The sequence below is a fragment of the Crinia signifera genome, chromosome 1 (genome assembly GCF_055691185.1).
Source record: "Crinia signifera chromosome 1, ASM5569118v1, whole genome shotgun sequence".
NCBI classification, from domain to species: Eukaryota; Metazoa; Chordata; class Amphibia; order Anura; family Myobatrachidae; genus Crinia; species Crinia signifera.
Window position 1 is genome coordinate 426,344,507 of NC_139217.1, and position 18,410 is coordinate 426,362,916.

Genomic DNA, 18,410 nt, shown 5'->3' on the forward strand with positions numbered 1-18,410 from the left:
AAAAAAAGACACTGAGGCTAAGGAGGAGGAGGCTGTTATACCCAAGGTGGGCGGTCCTAGAGAAAAAACTCCTGTCTAATCTATGGGGAAAGGGATACATCCCAATGTTATGGCTGCCATGGGGATCGTAGAAGAAATTGTGGTAACCAGCCCACAGAGTATTTTGTCATTAAAGCTATCTTTTAATGCACTACAGTGCACCCCTCCATTTCTCTCTTTTTTCAGATTTGTGTGCATTTGGATCCAAGGTACTAATTCTGGAGGGAGGTGTAGTCCAATTTTACGCGTACCTAATTTTACTATTAGGTCTGTTCCATTTGGACAAGTCTTGAACTACACAGTCGTATTTTGAGCACCTGTCCACCAAACGTTTTCTTTGTGAAAATATATCTACAGTATCTATATAATATAAATAGACAGAAGTCCTTATACTTGTGTTTTTTTTATTTTCTTTTAGTTATTATACTTAATACATCCAACTGGTATTTTTGCAAACAGAAATCAATTTTTCAATTAATTAGTTGGGTAGATGCCCCAATTAGACTACATGTAATTGCAGATGAAGGCAAATCTTCAAGAGATTTTTACCCCACGGATCTATAGCAGCCACTACACTGAACAATGGTGATTTAGCTCAGCTGAGAACTCAATAGTTGTGAACCATTATCGTTCACAGCCTAAAAAAATGACTGTAAATCAGTCTGTATAATTTGGTTATCAAACCTGGGCGATCCTTCGGACCATCGTTAAAGTAGCCAGATTAATGGGCTGTCATCCCTACCCTTCATCTGCACTAGACTAGTCTATATGCTTTACCCTGTAACTCTTAATAACCAAAGTTCAGAGCAATTAGATCTTGATATCAGGAAGTAGATTACAGCTTGTTATGATGTCAATCTTCTCACACACTCCTTTCAAATCTTCTAGGGCCAGTCGGATACTATGAGACGCATTAATAATGCCATTTTGTGAGTGGTTAAGCTGACTGGTCAATGTTCGGATCTCATTCGTGGTTGTATGATAGACCTGATGTATAGTGTTGCTGACGTCGTGGTACAGACGAGCATTGCTTTCCAACAGTTTCTGCTGTAGTAATGTGCTGTAGCGGCCTGGCTGCTGTATATTCACAATAGGTTTCTCTTCCATACCAACCGGGGAACCTTCTTGCTTATTCCTGATGACCACCAATGGAGGTAGGTCCTTATCCAGCTTCATGGAAAGTGTGTCATTTATCTCAGCAACATTGTCATCCTCATCATCAGTCTCTGAGGCTTCTCCTTGGATTTTTACACCACAGGTACTAGAGAATGATCCAGTTGGGATAGAAGTCACATACATCTCTTCCTCGTCATCAGTCTCAGATGCTTCCCCCTTTACAACAGTTTGTAAGCTTCGAGAAGACATCTTTGAAACCGAAAACTGGCTTCAACACAAAAAAAAAAAAAAAGGTAAACGGTTAGGAACATATATGCAAATGACTTAATGTTACAAATAAACGAAAAGGCTATCATTCAATCCTACACCATCAATTTTACCCAGTGCACCTTTTCCACTTAGGGGTATATTCAATGCTCTGATGGCGAACTATGATGGCGCACAGTGCTCGCCATCAGTATTCAACTGCCTCCCCTTCACTCACCATTTCCACCTCGCTGGTTCTCTTCAGTAAGGTGGAAACGGTGAGTGCGGCCATCAAAATGAAGGGACTCGCCACAAATTGCAGCCAGCTTTCCCGGTCCCGGAACACTGAATACAGCGAATGGCCGGCGAGGGGGTTTGACAGCGAGGATGGCTTCATTTCTAGAGATAAGTGGTATCTAGTACACCATAAGCCAGGCATGTCCAAACTACGGCCCTCCAGCTGTTGAGAAACTACAAGTCCCATCATGCCTAATCACAGTTTTGCTATTAGGGAATGCTAAAACTATGGCAAGGCATGCTGGGATGTGTAGCTGGAGGGCCACACATACTGCTGCAGTAATGGCCGAGATGTAATGCTCACTCTTCCAGCTATATTCAGAGACGTAATATAGTATCCAGAAGCTCTGCCAGTTCATACAGCAGTGGTTACCTAGCATACTGTACGACTGTAGTGTGTTTATATCTGGGCATGTATCATATTACATGCAACCCCACACTGTACTGAGTAGAAGAACACCAGTCTCCACCCCCGGCTGCCAGCAGTGAAGCATGGATTACCTTGTCCCTCCAGGAGTGTATTACAGTACAGGCACTGCACAAGTCACGCTGCTGATGGAGGATAGTGGGCTGCCAGTAGTAGCCACAACAGTAGTTGGTGTGACATGTATTGCCGGAAACAGCTGCGCACCTCTCAGGAAGAAAATGTCCCCTCCTACTTCTGGGTTGTGTGGGCGGAAGTGGGGCAAGACTTCCAAACTAGCATTGGGTTCAAGCGCCAAACGGAAAAAAGGCAGCAAGCGGGAGAGTCAGCTGAGTCTGTTGTCACGTGCTGGAAACTTGCCAGTCCGAGCCGGAAGTGGGGCACGCTGAGCCGGAAGTGGGGAGTTGTAGGATCAGAGGATTCTAGCATCGGAAGTGTTCTTAATTTCCGCCCGAGCTAAAGATGGATGTCGACGGTTCCTACGAGCCGGGCTTTGTGGGGATTCGGTTCTGCCAGGAATGGTGAGGGGGTCTCGACTAGTGTGACTCAGTATTATATGTGCAGGTGACCGCCGCTGTCAGGGAGAGATCTCATGAGCTCCTTTACTATTATAGAATAACGGGAGAGCTGCTTACAGACCGCTCCGGCGGTATGGGTCCAGGTGGGCTCACATGGCAAATGCTGCACTCATTCACAGCACTTTGGCATCACAGTGACCATTGGGATGATGGCGCAGAGGGCATTTTCCCAAAGGTCTTTGCATGTGCGGTGTCTACTCAGGAACGCTCCCCTGAGAGAGAATGTACACAGAAACCCCCACTTCCTTTCTTTCTCCACTGTTAAACCACACTGTATATGTTGGTCTCGCTATTTTCTGTATGGCAATCGGCACAGTACTTAGCATTACTGCTCCATTGCCCTGAGGTAATAAAGGAAATTGCTGACCACTATCAGTGTTATGAGTGTCTGTTCTCCATGTTTCCATATAGTGTTCATTTTAGAACCTGCATCTTTCAAAACACAAGCCGTTCCTCTTCCCTGCCTGCGGTGTCACTCTCTGCTGTGGTGCTTCTATCACAGTGCAGTCTGTATTTCAGCACTGATATGCCAGACCAGACCTGTTCTAGAAGCATCCCAGCAGACAGCTACAAACCAGGCAGGCAAGAGGAACAGCATGGGTTTTGAAAGAGGCAGGGCACTATGTATTGATTTTCACTGGGTAGAGGCAATGCAGTGCACATGTAATCCCTAATACCCCTTTCACACCAAGCAGCAAATTACTGCCTTTTAGCAGGGTCGGCCCTTTTCACACCAAAGAAATACCTGTGTTATTCAGCAAATTACCGGGTTGAAGTTTTTAACCGGGTAATTTGCTGCTCAGTGTAAAAGGGATATTTATGGGTTACTTGTGCACTGCGTTGCCCCTACCCAGAGGAAATCGGATAGGGGCATAAGGAATAATTGCTTCCCTGCAGGGCTAGTCTATTAGTCCCTATAATAAACTGCAGCTTCTCTGGGATTAAGTTTATGGGATTTTGAAGCAAAATCCCTGAAACCAGCCCTGTTTTCATCTGAAACCATGGGGAAAATGTAATAGGATGAGAGATTCAAAAAGTGAGAGATTTGGTAAGAAATCTCCAGGTTTTTTTTTTTAAGTGGCAATCATTTACACTTCAAATCAACCTGGTTGATTTTGAATTGTAAATGATTGCCGCTTGAAATTTTTTTTTTGAGATTTCTTACCAAATCTCACATTCTGATTCTCTCATCCTATTACATTTCCCTCAATGTCTTTTCTGAATGAAAACACACTGAAACCATGTGTTTTCAGGCAAAAATGGTTTAATTTTGGCCGTCCAAATTGGATAGAGCAAAAAAAAAAAAAATACCTGATGATTTTTCACCAGTAATTGAATATTGGCCTAAATCTACAAATCCCTCTGAAATATCCCTGCAGCATACCTGCAGGGATATTTGATGAAAAGCTGATTTTATGCAGCGAAACTTCACACTTTGGAATAAACATGGTAATAAAACAAATCTGGGTAATTACAGTGAGGTAAGATGGTGCTCGCTGTTAATAAGTTTTTCTTCTCTTGTAGCAACAACATGTTGTACCCTAAAGAAGACAAAGAGAATCGCATCCTCCTATATGCAGTGAGTAAGCTACTGTATACTGTTTCAGTCTAGGACTGTTCAAGGATAATGAGCACATGATGGCATCATTTCATTCCACTGCTAGTCATGATGGTGGTGAATGGGGGCAGAGTGAGCATAGATGGGTGACCTGGAATACCGTCCTGAGCTCTGTGTATACTGTAAAATCCTCCCTCTCCTCCTCCTAGCTCTGCCTTTATCCCTGTTTGTATGTGGCTGTCAGTCCTCCAGGAGCTAATGATTTCTAGGAACATCTGCTTTAAAGACCACATAGCAGTAATAATTATCTAGGCCTGTGCTCTAACTCCGCCAGTTCTGTTTTGTATTAGTGTAGCATCATATTAGATGGAAGAGATGATTTCCAGTGTGCATTCATTGTAAGCAGATATACCTCATTCATGCCAGTGACTTCACGGTGTATTCTGTCTTATACCCCTTTCCCACTGCAGCCAAATTCCCGGGTCTAGCATGCAGACCCGGAAATTTTCCTTTTAACATGGGATTTTCGGCAGTGTGACCCTTCTTTTTACCCGTGTCTGAGATCCGGGTATGCAGACACGGGTTGACCCGTTCACACTGTGAAAATACCCGTGTTAAAAGGCAAATTCCCGGGTAGAACTTCTTCACCCGGGAATTTGCCTTGCAGTGAGAACGGGGGTCCAGCGCGGCAGTCCCCAGCATTTCAATGCCGGGGAAAAGCCGTGTATTTCTCACTCGCAGTGAGAACATGGCATTAGTAGATGCCTCCTCAGACAGATATGAATCATTGGGCTGACATACGTTGGGTCGACCATGGAAGGTTGACGTCACTTAGGTCGACAATGGCAATGTTAAAATGTCGACATGAGTTTGTCACTTTTTTTGTCCAAAATGTCAACATGGACACCATCTAAGGGTACCGCGTCCCCTTGCATGGCCCACTACGCTCGCCTTGCTTCGGGCACAATGGCTTGCTATGCTCGGCACACTATTTTATTCTCTGTACTGGATGGTAGGGCATGAAATACCGCCTGTCGGGTGAAAAACTCATGTCCACCTTTTGACTGTTGACCTTGCCATTGTCGATCTAAGCAGTGTTGACCTTCAGTGGTTGACCCAATTTATGTTGACCTAAGATGTGTCGACCATAACGACCGTATCCCCCGCAAGACAGCAGCTCTGTGTAAATGTTACATCTACTGTATCGCTGACTTTATACCACGTCTAGCCTTACTTGTACCACATAAGCTTCATGTTAATCTCTTAAATACTGCTTAGCGTGGCCTGTCTTTCATTTAGCATGAGGGATGGGGCTGTTACTCTCTCTTGCATGCTTTAGTTGTCAAAAGAGTGCACCCAAAAAGGCACATTTGTCTTTCTGTTCACACCTTGGTGAACAAATCCCTTCTTATTCAGTCACAATACTGATTGTGTTAGGCGCACCACCAATCCAAGACTACAACAAGTATTGAGAGGTAGTCCAACATATTGGTACAAATGATGTTTCTGTTTAAGATGCATGAATAGATGAATTAAGTCTGTGCGGATCCAAATACCCCTTTCTGCTATGCTTTAGTTGTTGCATGAAGTCTTTTATTGTATTTTTGGAGTGTGCCTAGAAGTTATGTTCTCCATAGAGTACATGGCATGGGTCCTAGTTTAATATAGCAGAACACCACAGAATCGCACCACCTGCTGAGAAGAAATGCAATATTCCATGTGCTCTGACTATGATATCTGTATAATGGATTCATTCTTTATTTTCCTGATAATGCAACTTATTTAAGCAACATCTTTTTCTTTACAGTGCCGGAACTGTGACTACCAGCAAGAGGCCGACAACAGCTGTATATATGTTAATAAGATTACGCACGAAGTAGAGTGAGTATCGTATCTTGGTGGGAAATTTTCTCCATTTGTACTGTGATGAAGATCATTTCTGGCTCTTTATAAAAATGATGACATCGAATAGTTAGGGGTGACAAAAGACTTATATTAACCCCTTCACTGGTACTTCCGAGAATTTTATGGGTTATTCTCCAGTGTGCAAACTGGCAAACCTGGAAAATTCTCAGGAGTGCCACTGCCTGCGCTCCTTCCTGTCGGGCAGCGCTGCTGAGGTCAGTGATGTGCTCAGCTTCAGCCTCTGATAAATAAACAGGAGTAAGGATATATTCAAGCGCTGTCTGTGTGTGTTCTCTTCAAATCTCCCGTCCCCGTGAGTCGATATGCGGAAAAAGGAAAAGAACACAATGTGTAGAACTGTATTTATACTTCAAAACATACAAGGGAAATGGAAATAGAACGTACCACACTCACAAAAGGAGTGTGTGTTTCAAATACGTAAAGGTATCTTTTTTTTCCCCCTCAATGATAATATAGCCTTCACCAAGTCCACCCTGGTGTTCAATAGAAATAGATTGGGCGTACGTTTTCACTCACAAAATAAAGATGTTATAAAACATATAAAGGTTTCTTTTTGAGGCAAGCGTACCAATAACTCACAATTGGCAGGAATTTTCAAAGCACATCTGGGTTTCTTTTGCTTGGAAAAAAATTATTTTTATGCCAAAAAATTATTAAAATACACTTAGACCATAGGTACACTGTAAAATATTCCAAAGGTGGGTGATAGATGTTGATTGAGACTCACACTAAATGACACCAATAAACTCTCCGGATAAGCTTAGAGATGATGGCGAGTGAACACCCAGTACCTTTGTTTAAATGTCCAGCATAGAATGGTCCAAAGTTTAAAAAGGAGGTTGTGCAGATCCAGAAAGCCAGCCAACGCGTTTCGATTTAGAATCTTTTTCCTCCAGTATTGTATACTACATACAGCTTCAGCCTCTGCCTGGGCCTGCCTCCTTCCCCCGTCTGTGTGCGGCGTGACCTTGCTAACATCACGCCACACACAGCGGGGTTGCCGGGGGCAGGGTCGGGCAGCAGCTGATGGAGTGCTCAGCGCTGCTGCCCAGCCCCGGGAAAGGATTTTGTTTAGGGAGCACTCCCCAATAAAACCTTTGCCCAGTGGGGAGCGCTCCCTAAAAAACCCCCTGCATTTCCCGGATTGTTCTGGGAGGTTTGTAGCTGATGAAGTCTTTTCCAGCTAAATCATTTTTGGAGAGTAAGAGGAAGTGCTTTCATTTGTTAAAATAAGTTATCCTATGATTATAGCTCTCCAACTGATTTCTATGTCTTTGCTTAGTGAGCTGACTCAGATTATTGCTGATGTGTCCCAAGACCCCACACTACCTCGTACTGAGGATCATCCCTGTTCTAAGTAAGTGTCCTCCTCTCACAGAGCAGAACGTCCCTTCCTGTTCTTTCTCACAGTCTCTTACTTTATGTTGTCAGGACTGTATCTAATGCACTTCTCTCATGCAGGTGCGGGCATAAAGAAGCTGTGTTTTTCCAGTCTCACAGCGCCAAAGCTGAGGTATTGTATTATATTCAGCCTCTTCCAGCTTACATAGCATTGTCCCTCAACCTACAGTATCCTCTACCTGAAGACTCCACTCTTAGGGCCAAGTATAGTAGCCAGCAGATTGTGGGAGCTGGAGAAACTTCAGTCACTAGATTTATAGCAGCGATTTTAGATACAAAACCAACCAACCCAGGTATAAATGTAGAGAGAACTTTATTCTTTCTTAGTAGTGGTGGAATACAACACGCCAGTCCTCTAGTCATGTAGCGGACTATACCAAGAACGTGAATGCAAGAACTAGTGATAAGTCTACAAGCTGCTAATGTCTACCTGCTTTTAGCTTATCTTCGTGTGGTTCACATTGATTATCGAGCCAGTAAGGCAATATACAGTGCAATTACTTGTAAAACGTGCTTAAGATCGCCATAAGATATACAAATACTTCACATTTAGATATTTTATTTCTACAGCTTTATTTTGGTTTAGAAAAAGGAAAGCGCAAAGAGACCGCGGACAGTCAGTATGTCAACCAATGACCAAATGGTCTACAGTTAATGGTCAACATAGACCAAATGGTCTACAGTTAATGGTCAACCATTTATTTTGGTTTAGAAAAAGGAAAGCGCAAAGAGACCGCGGACAGTCAGTATGTCAACCAATGACCAAATGGTCTACAGTTAATGGTCAACATAGATTTAGGTTGACGGGGTCAAAGTGTTCATATGCAAATTGTGTTGATTTAACCCTACATCTAACCCTTCCCTTGGTGGCTAACTCTAACCATGCCCTTCCGCAGCCGAACCCTAAAAATCATGAAAAACCATTTACTTATTTTTTTTGTCTTTTGGTTGACCTATTGGCAACTTATCGACTGTCGGCCATCTGGTGTTAACTATTGGATGTTTATAACATCCATCTTCCATCCAGATACTGGGAAAATGACATTAACCCTTTGAGTGCCAACATCTGTGAGAGAAGTGCAAAATATCCACTAAAAATGCCAGCGTTGCTCACATTTGTTATATAAATTCAAATAATAATAAAAAAATTCTATTGCCTATGTAAGGCAAACATTACAGGTCATTATGATGAATGCAAATGTTTTCTTGCCAAATTTCACTCCTGTTTTGACAAATTCCGTTGGTTAACAATAATGGAGAAAGATATTTGAAATAATATAAGGGAGGGCAGGGTAAGGGCAGCAAAAAGATAAAAACACAGCCTTCTGGTAGGAAACCATGAGGCAACTACTGTAGAGAGCCTGAAACTGCACGATTAGTGGTGTTTACAGGTTGAGGTATCCTATTTATGTCAATATTTGGATTTTATTCACATTAAACTGAGATTTTCTCCATGGCTGTACTGTGCCATATTTTATTGTCAACCTTAGATTGCGCCGTTTTAATGACTAGCTATGGGGCAGAAATAAGCAGCTATATTGTCCATGACGCTATTGATTTTTAGCTGGTTATTTAAATATGCTTCTATGAGCCTAGTTCCCAATAGGTCCTTGAACACTGATATGCGGCACTCACAACTCGAATAAAGAAGCACAACAGAAGCCGGTAAATCTTCTTCAACATTTCAATCACTCAGATTGTCATCTGGAAAAACATCAGTTTGTAAAAAGCTCATACCTTATATCCCATCACCCTGCATGTGTAGCCGCCCCTCCAGTAGGCAATTCCAGACACAGCGTGATAACGTCATGTCCATGCGCCTAAGACATATGACGCAATCACACCACCGCACCGTAACCCAGACACCATGATACCCACTGTGTTGATAAACACATAAGACACATAAGACTGCCGTAACAGATCAACATAATACATAGAGAGAATATACCGGTACATGAAATATATTGTTATAGCCTAACGGAGGTATAGAGACACAATAATAGTAATATGATAATATACTAAAACGCAGAAGATACATGTTACATAAGTCAGCAAATAATAAAACATGGTGCTGGTAATGTCTCATTCAATCCTTTAGGATGAATGGTTTATAAGCAATTAATCCATGTAGCCTCTCTCCCTATCATCCCCTCTCTGTAACAGAGGTACATGATCAGTCATGCCTTAGCGGAGGCTTGACAGATTGTGTTTACTTTCCAGAAAATTCCGGGCCACCGACTGCTCACTAGAACCACTCTGACCGCTGTACTGATGGATGGTCGATGGCCGGCCGTTCTCTCCCTAAACTTCCTCTGTGTCTTACGGATGTATGTGAGGCCGCAAGGACAGATGATCTGATAGATCACATACATACTCTCACAGGTAAGATGATGGTAAATGTGGATATTAGAGCCCTTGTCTGGATGTGTAAAGTATCACCGTCAATGAGGTAACATATCCACATCTGAAGCAGCCTCGCTTGTGACACCTAACAAGTTCTTAACAGGTTCCTTGCCTTCCTAGACAGATCGATGCTCTCGTTGATAAATTTATTGTTAGAGGTTACTCATTAAACTTGATTTCCTCAAAATTGGAGGTTCTATCCATGAACCAATCTGACTTATTACAAACTAAACCTAAAGTTTACTCATTTGAGCTGCTTTCAGCTCGAAAGCCGCCCAGTATGTACAAAACAGCGGTAAGTATCATCCTGCATCATCGCTGGCCCAGCTGTTCTACTGCCGGTATTATCAGCAGATGAGCGATGGAGTAGATGGCTTTCCATAGCGTCCTATGGAAAGTCATCCATCCCTGGGAAAATCGCTAAAACAAGTGAAAATTGTTCGGCGTCTTTCAACCCAGTGATCCCCCCCCCATCATCGGTCAGCATATATGCTGGGCAAAATCGCCCAGTGTGTATGAATTTTAAAACAGATATTAGTAAGAAATTGCCCTGGGTAGCACAATATGTTGCTGCGTCAGCTGAATTTAGTCAGATTTCTAAGTTAAATTATGGCAGATTATTAAAACCGATAAGGATCTGGATCTGAGTAACACTGATTTAACGGTCTGTTATTTACAGGCTAGTAATTTACACAGGATACTAGTAAAATCTGACATTACAGGGAAAGGCAAGAAACCTGTTAAGAACTTGTTAGGTGTCAAAAGCGAGGCTGCCTGAGATGTGGATGTGTGTGACATGTAAATACCTCATTTCCGGTGATACTTTACACATCCACGCAATGGCTAATATCCAAATACCATCATCTTACCTGTGAGAGTATGTATGTGATCTATCAGATCATCTGTCTTTGCCCGCCGTTCTCTCCCTAGACTTCCTCTGTGTCTTACCGATGTATGTGAGGCTGCAATCAATATCGATCATCCATCTGTACAGCGCTTCATTTTCTGGAAAGTAAACACAATCTGTCAAGCCTCCGCTAAGGCATGATTGATCATACACCTCTGTTAAAGAGAGGGGGTGATAGGGATGCCACTCTTCTGAGGAGAGAGCCTACATGGATTAATCGCTTACAAACCATTAATCTTAAAGGAAACATAACTATCGTGTGTTATCAATTGCTGAATTATGTAACCTGTATTTTCACCTTCTGTCTTCTAGTATATTATCATATTACTATTATTGTGACTCTATACCTCGGTTAGGCTATAACAATATATTTCATGTATATTCTCTCTATTGAAGATTTACTGGCTTCCGCTGTGCTTCTTTATTCATATATAAATATAATATTATAAATGATAAACTAGAAAATGTGTAGAGCAGTCGGCACTCCCTGGTGTAAGATGTAGAGATGGCCCGGTGCCTTCCCAAAATATTTTAGATATATGTTATTAAATTTGACATGAATTTCAGTTTCTTTTTATCCCTTTATTTTAGGATGCCATGCGACTGTATTATGTCTGTACTGCACCACACTGCGGGCATCGCTGGACAGAGTGATCTCCTTGGGTGTTTATCTAGTTTGTGTTTAGAGGTTTTTATTTTGAATAAATGTCATTTTTTTATTAAAATCAAGAAAATGTTCATGTGTAGTATTTTTGCATGGAAAGACAGTGTTCACTTGTCTGGGTTACTATACATATAACATTTATGTAAGTTGATCTGATGAAGATGATTCTTCAAGCTCCCATTAGTCTTAAGGTGCCCATACACACTGCGATTTTAGCATGCGTTTTGAACTTTTAAAGTTCAAATCGCATTGGCTTAACTCGCAGCGTGTACCTGCGGGGATGCGATGTGATGCGCGTCCCCACAGGTACAATATTGTAAAGCACAAAAAGTATCTGCAGGCAGTACTTTTTGTGCTTCATTGCATCAGTTGGAGTACATGCGATGCGATGTTCATTAGTGACTATTAACTTAAAAATAAAAAAATAAAAGAGGCTGAAATCGCATTGCACCTGCACAGTACATCGCATCGCATCGCATCCCCTTCCAGTGCCAAAATCGCATGGCACCTGTAAAGTTCAAAACGAACAGCACACGAATATCTGTGCATGTATGGGCACCTTTAGGAGAACACTGGGTTGAATACAGCAGAAAATTGTATTTAAAATAAAGTCCAGAGCAATCACCCCCTACAGACACCTGTATATACACTGTGGACTGACACTGGGAGAACAGCTGCGCCATGGATAAACAGATATACAGACTATGGGGGTATTCAAATGTTGGTCTGTTCTTTTGTTCACGCCTGTTCTCCCTTTATTTCACAACCTTTTATATGTTGTGATATTCAATTCGGGTGCCGGACAGTTTCCCGACAGTCGGGATCCCGACCGATAAAAACCCTGGCACTCGGTCCCGACGGCCACCGGAGAATAGAATAGGTGGCGAGCGTAGCGAGCCCGCAAGGCGCTTCATTGCGCTTGCCCCGCTGTCTGAGTCCGGCCAGTAGGGATTATTACTGTCAGGACCATATACCACACCCATTCAATTCTTCCCTGTCTTTTAAAAGTTTACAGTTTTTTGAACATCTTTTATTTCACAGTCATTTTCAATGGGCTTCGTATTCAAATGTTTGGTGATAAGTTTCCCGCCTTTTAATAGTCGTCTAAACTTGGTCATTTTCTCATAATTCACGTGGGTGTCGGGTGGTGATTTTTGTTTTTAAATGAATGTTTTATTTAATCCTTTTTTTTTTTTTTTTATAAGAGGTTAAGGATAAACTTAAAAAAAAAAAAAAAAAAAAAAAAAAAAATGGAGCAGGTGTTCTCAAACTCTGTCCTCAGGACCCCACACAGTTCACATTTTCCAGGTCACCCGGCAGGTGCACAGGTGTATTCATTACTCACGGACACATTTTAAAAGATCCACAGGTGGAGCTAATTATTTAATTTGTGATTCTGTGAGGAGACCTGCAAAACATGCACTGTGTTGGGTCCTGAGGACCAAGTTTGAGAACCTGTGCAATAGAGTATAGGCACACCTACCGGGTGCCGGACGACTCTCCGACAGTCGGGATTCCGACAGTCAGTACTCCGACGTCGGGGTCCACGACCCCCATAGAGGGAGAATAAAATAGGTGGTGAGGGCAGTGTGGCGAGTGCAGCGAGCCCGCAAGGGGCTTCATTGAGCTCCCCACGCTGTGCAGTCGTATGGGTCATTGGGTCGACCACTGAAGGTCAACAGGGCTTAGGTTGAGACTTGGAAAAGGTCAACATGGCTAAGGTTGTCTGGGTCAAAAGGTTGACACATGCATTAGGTCGAAGGTGAACAGTCAAAACGTTGACATTGTTTTTTCACTTTTCTTGTCCCTAATGTTGACATAAAGTAGTCGACATTGACACCGAAAAAGTGCCCTGCGTGTGCTCGCCATGCTTCGGGCTTGGTGCCTCGCTGCCCTCATCATACTATTATATTCTCCCTCCACGCTCTAGTAGGGCATGAAATACCACCTGTCGGCTCAGAAAAAACGTGAAAAATCCATGTAGACTCTTTAAATATTGACCTTCCTATTGTTAACCTGATGCTTCTGTTGACCTTTTCCATGTCTACCAAAGCCCTTTAGCCCTTCAGTGGTTGACCCAATGCATTACGACCTTAATACTGTCGACCTATTGACTGTGTACGGGCAAATGCCCCCCACACTCTTTCACACACAAGTTTCACAAGTGTGTGTGTGTCAGACAGATCACCCGTGGGTCAGCGGTGACTGGCTCTGGCTCCCTGCACAGCTCAGTGGCTCCTCTTCTGTGGGCGCCAGGCTCTGGCTCCCTGCACAGCGCAGCGGCTCGTCTTCTCTCCTGTGGGCGGCCGGCTCCCTGCACAGCGTAGCGGCCCATTTTCTCTCCTGTGGGTGGCAGGCTCCATGCACAGCGGCTCATCCTCTCCTGTGGGCTACAGCACACCTCCTCTGCTTTTCGTCTTCCCCAGTGTTTCCTGAATGTGGCATCTGCCTGCTCGCACATCTGCTTTTTGAAAGCACAGAGCAGGACACATCAGGGTGTAGTCAGGTGAGGGTCATGTGAATTAAATGGTGTCTGCTTAATAAGGTGAGGGGCGCTCTTATAATGGAGACAAACTTGTATGACTGGGCATAGGGCAGGGTGAACTTGTGGGCATCTAATTTGGGGCAGCAATGGGGGAAAGGCAGATAAAAACTAAAAAATAATACTTTACACACAGAAAACCTCGCAAGCCTCTCTTCAACAGGGGCAAAACTACTCCTCAATGCTCCGCATGTTCTCTCCCATAAAATGCAGCACTGCAGCTAAATAAACCAGCAGGGCGGGGCAAAATACGGTGGGCGGAGTTAAACAGGGTGCAACAAAATAGGGAATAAAATGGCACGCAAATATAATAATGCAATCTGTGATATATTTTTTTTTAAAAAGAGATAAATTGGGTGTGAGATTAAAAGAGGGGAATAAATGGGTGTGATAATTAAGACAACTACAACAGATTAGACCTCTAAAGAAAAAAAAAGCCATTTGAATAGCAAACCCCACCGTTACTTCAAAAGACGTCAGATGCGTGAATTTGAAAGGTGTGAAAAATATGATGGCCAGCATGGATATTATAAATAAATCAGATGTTTGTATGTTTCTCAATCACAGCCAAACCTTTCATTTAATTGTGACAGTTGGCACAAAAACATGTGCGATGTGTTTTCACATATCTTCCACTCATATTCATGTTGTGGTGTACCAACTCAATGCACATGCATGGGTCATAACTAGAGACAGGATTATATGCATTTGCATATGTTGCCCATTCTTACTGGTTATTGCATATTTTACCTAAAATCTAGTGATGGTGCATATTTTAGGCCCCGCCCTCTTCCCACCAGCGAGTCACAGCACTGCATTGCCTTGCTGCTGCTGGCCAGGTAGTGGTAGAGTGTGCAGGCTGGGGCAATATGTGCGCAGTGTGGGGAACCTTGGATGTACGCTATGTCTGACACTGCTCTAGGCTGCCAATCCATGTTGATAAAATTCAGTCAGAGCGGATGCCATTACGAAGCTCCTGAACCTTTGCCTGCCCCTGGCCTGGGACTTTACACCAAGAGACAGGCTTCTGCAGCAGAGGAGGCGGGCAGAAGGGTTGTGACATTACGCGGTGTGGAGGAAATGCCGTGTCACAGTGAGTATGCGGCGCAGGGAGGAAGCCTTCCACTGAGCCGCCCTCACACGCTATGCTGACATTTGATCCATCGGCGCTGGAGATGAGGGTCCGTGCAGTTGATGCAAGAAGAGCTTTGGACGCTGCAGTCTGCTTTAGCAGCCAGCATACTGACATCTGCAGATGCTGTGGGCCTATTTTTGAGGTTTATTTGCAACTAATTGTATGCTGATTTTTAAATAAATAAGTTAAAAATTACTTTTTTATTATTTAATGTAGCATATTTTAACACTTTTCATGCATATTTTAAGTATTTTTCATGCATATTTGCATGCATATTTCAAGCTTTTTTTGTTGCATATAATCCTGTCTCTAGTCATAACTTACCCAGAATCATAATAAAATGATCTTTAGTGCTGCCAGTCACATGGGCATTGATGCGCCACAAGGAAAAGCTCACTTGAAATATGATGCACATTTCATTCTACTCAACTAAAGACAATCATACAATTTGTTATATTGCCATCCAAAAAACTCAAATCATCATGTGAGGGTGCAAGTTCTTTGATGCCCTGAAAAGCGTAAACTGCACACTCTCCGCCCGTTTAATCACACCTCTCCGTTGAGACGTCATTGGCTGCGCATCTGTAAAAATCACTGGGAAAATGTCACCTGCTTCCTATTTTACAGAAGTGTCCCCTGGAATGCGCTGCAGGCACCATGTTCTGTGAAATAATTGTTCCTTACATTTCCCCTGAACCTACCTGTAGGCAGACCTGTTATAGCAGATGGACCAAGTAAACATTTGTAATTACATATTACCTAGAATGCATTATGTACATGTATGCCAGAGGTTCCCAAACTGTGTGCTGTGGCGCCCTGGGGTTTCTCAGCTTGGTGGTCCAGGACAATGCAAATTATATATGGTCATTGTAATAGGCAAAACCAGTGGCAATCATATAGGCCCTTATTCTGGTTGGTGCGGTCGAGCCGCATATGCGGCTCCGACCGCACCAGACGAATCCCCGCCTACAAGACGGATCGGCACGGCCGTCCGTACACGGACGGCTGCCGATCCGCATAAAAATGGCGGGGCGTACGCCTCCACCATGTTGGGAGCTGCCCCCTGCATTCGATGGTCGATGACCATCGAAGGCAGGGCCGCACGCTCCCCCCGCTCACGCAAGCTTAGAGCACACGGACAATCGTCCGTGTGAAAGCTTGTATTGGGGCGGGCAGCTGACATCCGGCGATGTCAGCTTTCCGCCCCCATCACTGGCGTCATAGCCTCATTACCATGCATACGCCCCGCGTTTGCATGGGAACGCCCATGAAACGCGGGGCGTATACATAGGGAAATGAGGGCATGAAGCCCCTCACTCCCCTATACGCCCCCTTTGCGGCGTAGTAAATTTATGTGCGGCGAATTCGCCTGCACATGCGCAGATTGACCTCTGCGCATGTGCAGACGGAAAACATCGGCGGTACGGCCGCACGCGGGCCGTACCGTTCGAATCTGAATAAGGGCCATAGTGAGGGACACGATTCACTTTTGTCCATCCACGTAGTCTGAGTAAACAATTTACTTTAGTATGTTTTTCTAAATAAGAAACTTTTATCCTAGGGGTGCTGTGAAAACCATTCTGATACTCTGGGGTGCTGTGAGTTGAAAAAGTTTGGGAAGCACTGATGTATGACTGCGTAGGTCACATATAGATTATAAAGTAATAGATGAAAAGATAGTTTAACCCCTTCCTGACACAGCATGTTTTTGCCTTCCTGACAGAGCCCTTTTTTTCAAATCGGACATGTATCACTTAAGTGGGGATAACTTTTTTTTGCTTTTACTTAACCCAGTGATTTTGAGATTGTTTTCTCGTGACACATTGTACTTCAAGTTAGTGGTAAATTTGGGTCGATACAGTCTGTGTTTTTTTGTGAAAAATACCAAAATGTCGTAAAAAAATGGAAAATTTAGCAATTTGCAAAATGTTAAATTTTCTGCTTGTGAGACAAATAATCATACCACTAAAAATAGTTAATAACTAACATAGACCATATGTCTACTTTATGTTTCCATCATTATTTCAACTTCCTTTTAATTTGTTTGGACACTAGGAGGCTTACAATATGAATAGCAAATTCTCAAATTTTCAAGAAAATTTCAAACACTGATTTTTTTAGGGACCAGTTCAGTTCTGATGTGACTTTGAGGGACTTGTATGTGAGACACCCCCATAAATGATGCCATTTCAAAAACTGCACCCCTCACAGTATTCAAAACAGCATTTTGGAAGTTTGTTAACCCTTTAGGTGTTTCACAGGAATTAAAACAAAGTGTAGGTGAAATTTCAAAATTTATTTCTTTTTGCAGATTTGCAATTTTAATACATTTTTCTAAGGAACACAGTAGATTTTACTAGAGAAATGTGACTAAAAATTGATTCCCCCAATTCTTTTGTTTTCATAAATATCCTATATGTGGCCCTAGTGTGCACGTTGACCAAACCACAGGCTTCATAATAGAAGGAGCACCTACTTGATTTTGGAGCCTCCTTTTTATGAGATTATTTTTTAGGCACCATGTAGGTTTCTAGGCACCATAAGATGCTAAAATTTAGGAACCCCCCCCACAAGTGACCCCATTTTGCAAACTACACCCCTCAGGGAATTCATCTAGGGGTATAGTGTACATTTCAAACCCCCAGGGGTTTCACCAATTTTGATACAACTGGGCTGTGCAAATGAAAAATTACATTTTTTACACAAAAATGCAGTTCTGGCTCAAAATTTTTCATTTTCACAAGGAATGAAGGAGACAAAGCACCCCAAAATCTGTGCCCCAATTTCTCCCCAGTACGGCAATGCCTCACATGTGACCAAAAAATACCATTTGGGTGCATGGCAGGACTCAGAAGGGAAGGAGTGATTTTTGGATTTTGCAGCTCAGATTCTGGTGGAATGTTGGTGGGTGCTATGTCGCATTAGCAAGACCCCCCAAGCACCAATACAGTGGAACCCCCCCACAAGTGACCCCATTTTGCAAACTACACCCCTCAGGGAATTCATCTAGGGGTATAGTGTACATTTCAAACCCCCAGGGGTTTCACCAATTTTGATACAACTGGGCTGTGCAAATGAAAAATTACAATTTTTACACAAAAATGCAGTTCTGGCTCAAAAATTTTCATTTTCACAAGGAATGAAGGAGACAAAGCACCCCAAAATCTGTGCCCC

At 43.0% G+C, this 18,410-nt stretch overlaps 2 protein-coding genes across 3 annotated transcripts; one reads left to right on the forward strand and one right to left on the reverse strand.

Annotated features, from left to right (window-relative positions):
* Positions 1-426: 426 nt before the first annotated feature.
* BLOC1S3 (biogenesis of lysosomal organelles complex 1 subunit 3) lies at positions 427-2,496 on the reverse strand. Of its 2 annotated transcripts, none has more exons than XM_083151938.1 (2): positions 2,200-2,496; positions 427-1,419 (listed from the first exon to the last, which is right to left on the reverse strand). In XM_083151938.1, the coding sequence occupies exon 2, from the start codon at positions 1,402-1,404 to the stop codon at positions 850-852; it is 555 nt and encodes a 184-aa protein (XP_083008064.1). In that variant the 5' UTR covers positions 1,405-1,419; positions 2,200-2,496; the 3' UTR covers positions 427-849. The 2 variants fall into 2 exon arrangements, with proteins under 2 accessions (XP_083008064.1, XP_083008062.1); XM_083151936.1 differs by having other exon boundaries at positions 427-1,423; positions 2,200-2,495.
* POLR2I (RNA polymerase II subunit I) lies at positions 2,414-11,633 on the forward strand. The gene is made up of 6 exons (XM_083151939.1): positions 2,414-2,643; positions 4,225-4,279; positions 6,066-6,139; positions 7,467-7,541; positions 7,646-7,697; positions 11,487-11,633. Exons 1-6 carry the CDS (start codon positions 2,585-2,587, stop codon positions 11,547-11,549), a joined length of 378 nt encoding a protein of 125 aa, XP_083008065.1. The 5' UTR covers positions 2,414-2,584; the 3' UTR covers positions 11,550-11,633.
* The last annotated feature ends 6,777 nt before the right edge of the window (positions 11,634-18,410 follow it).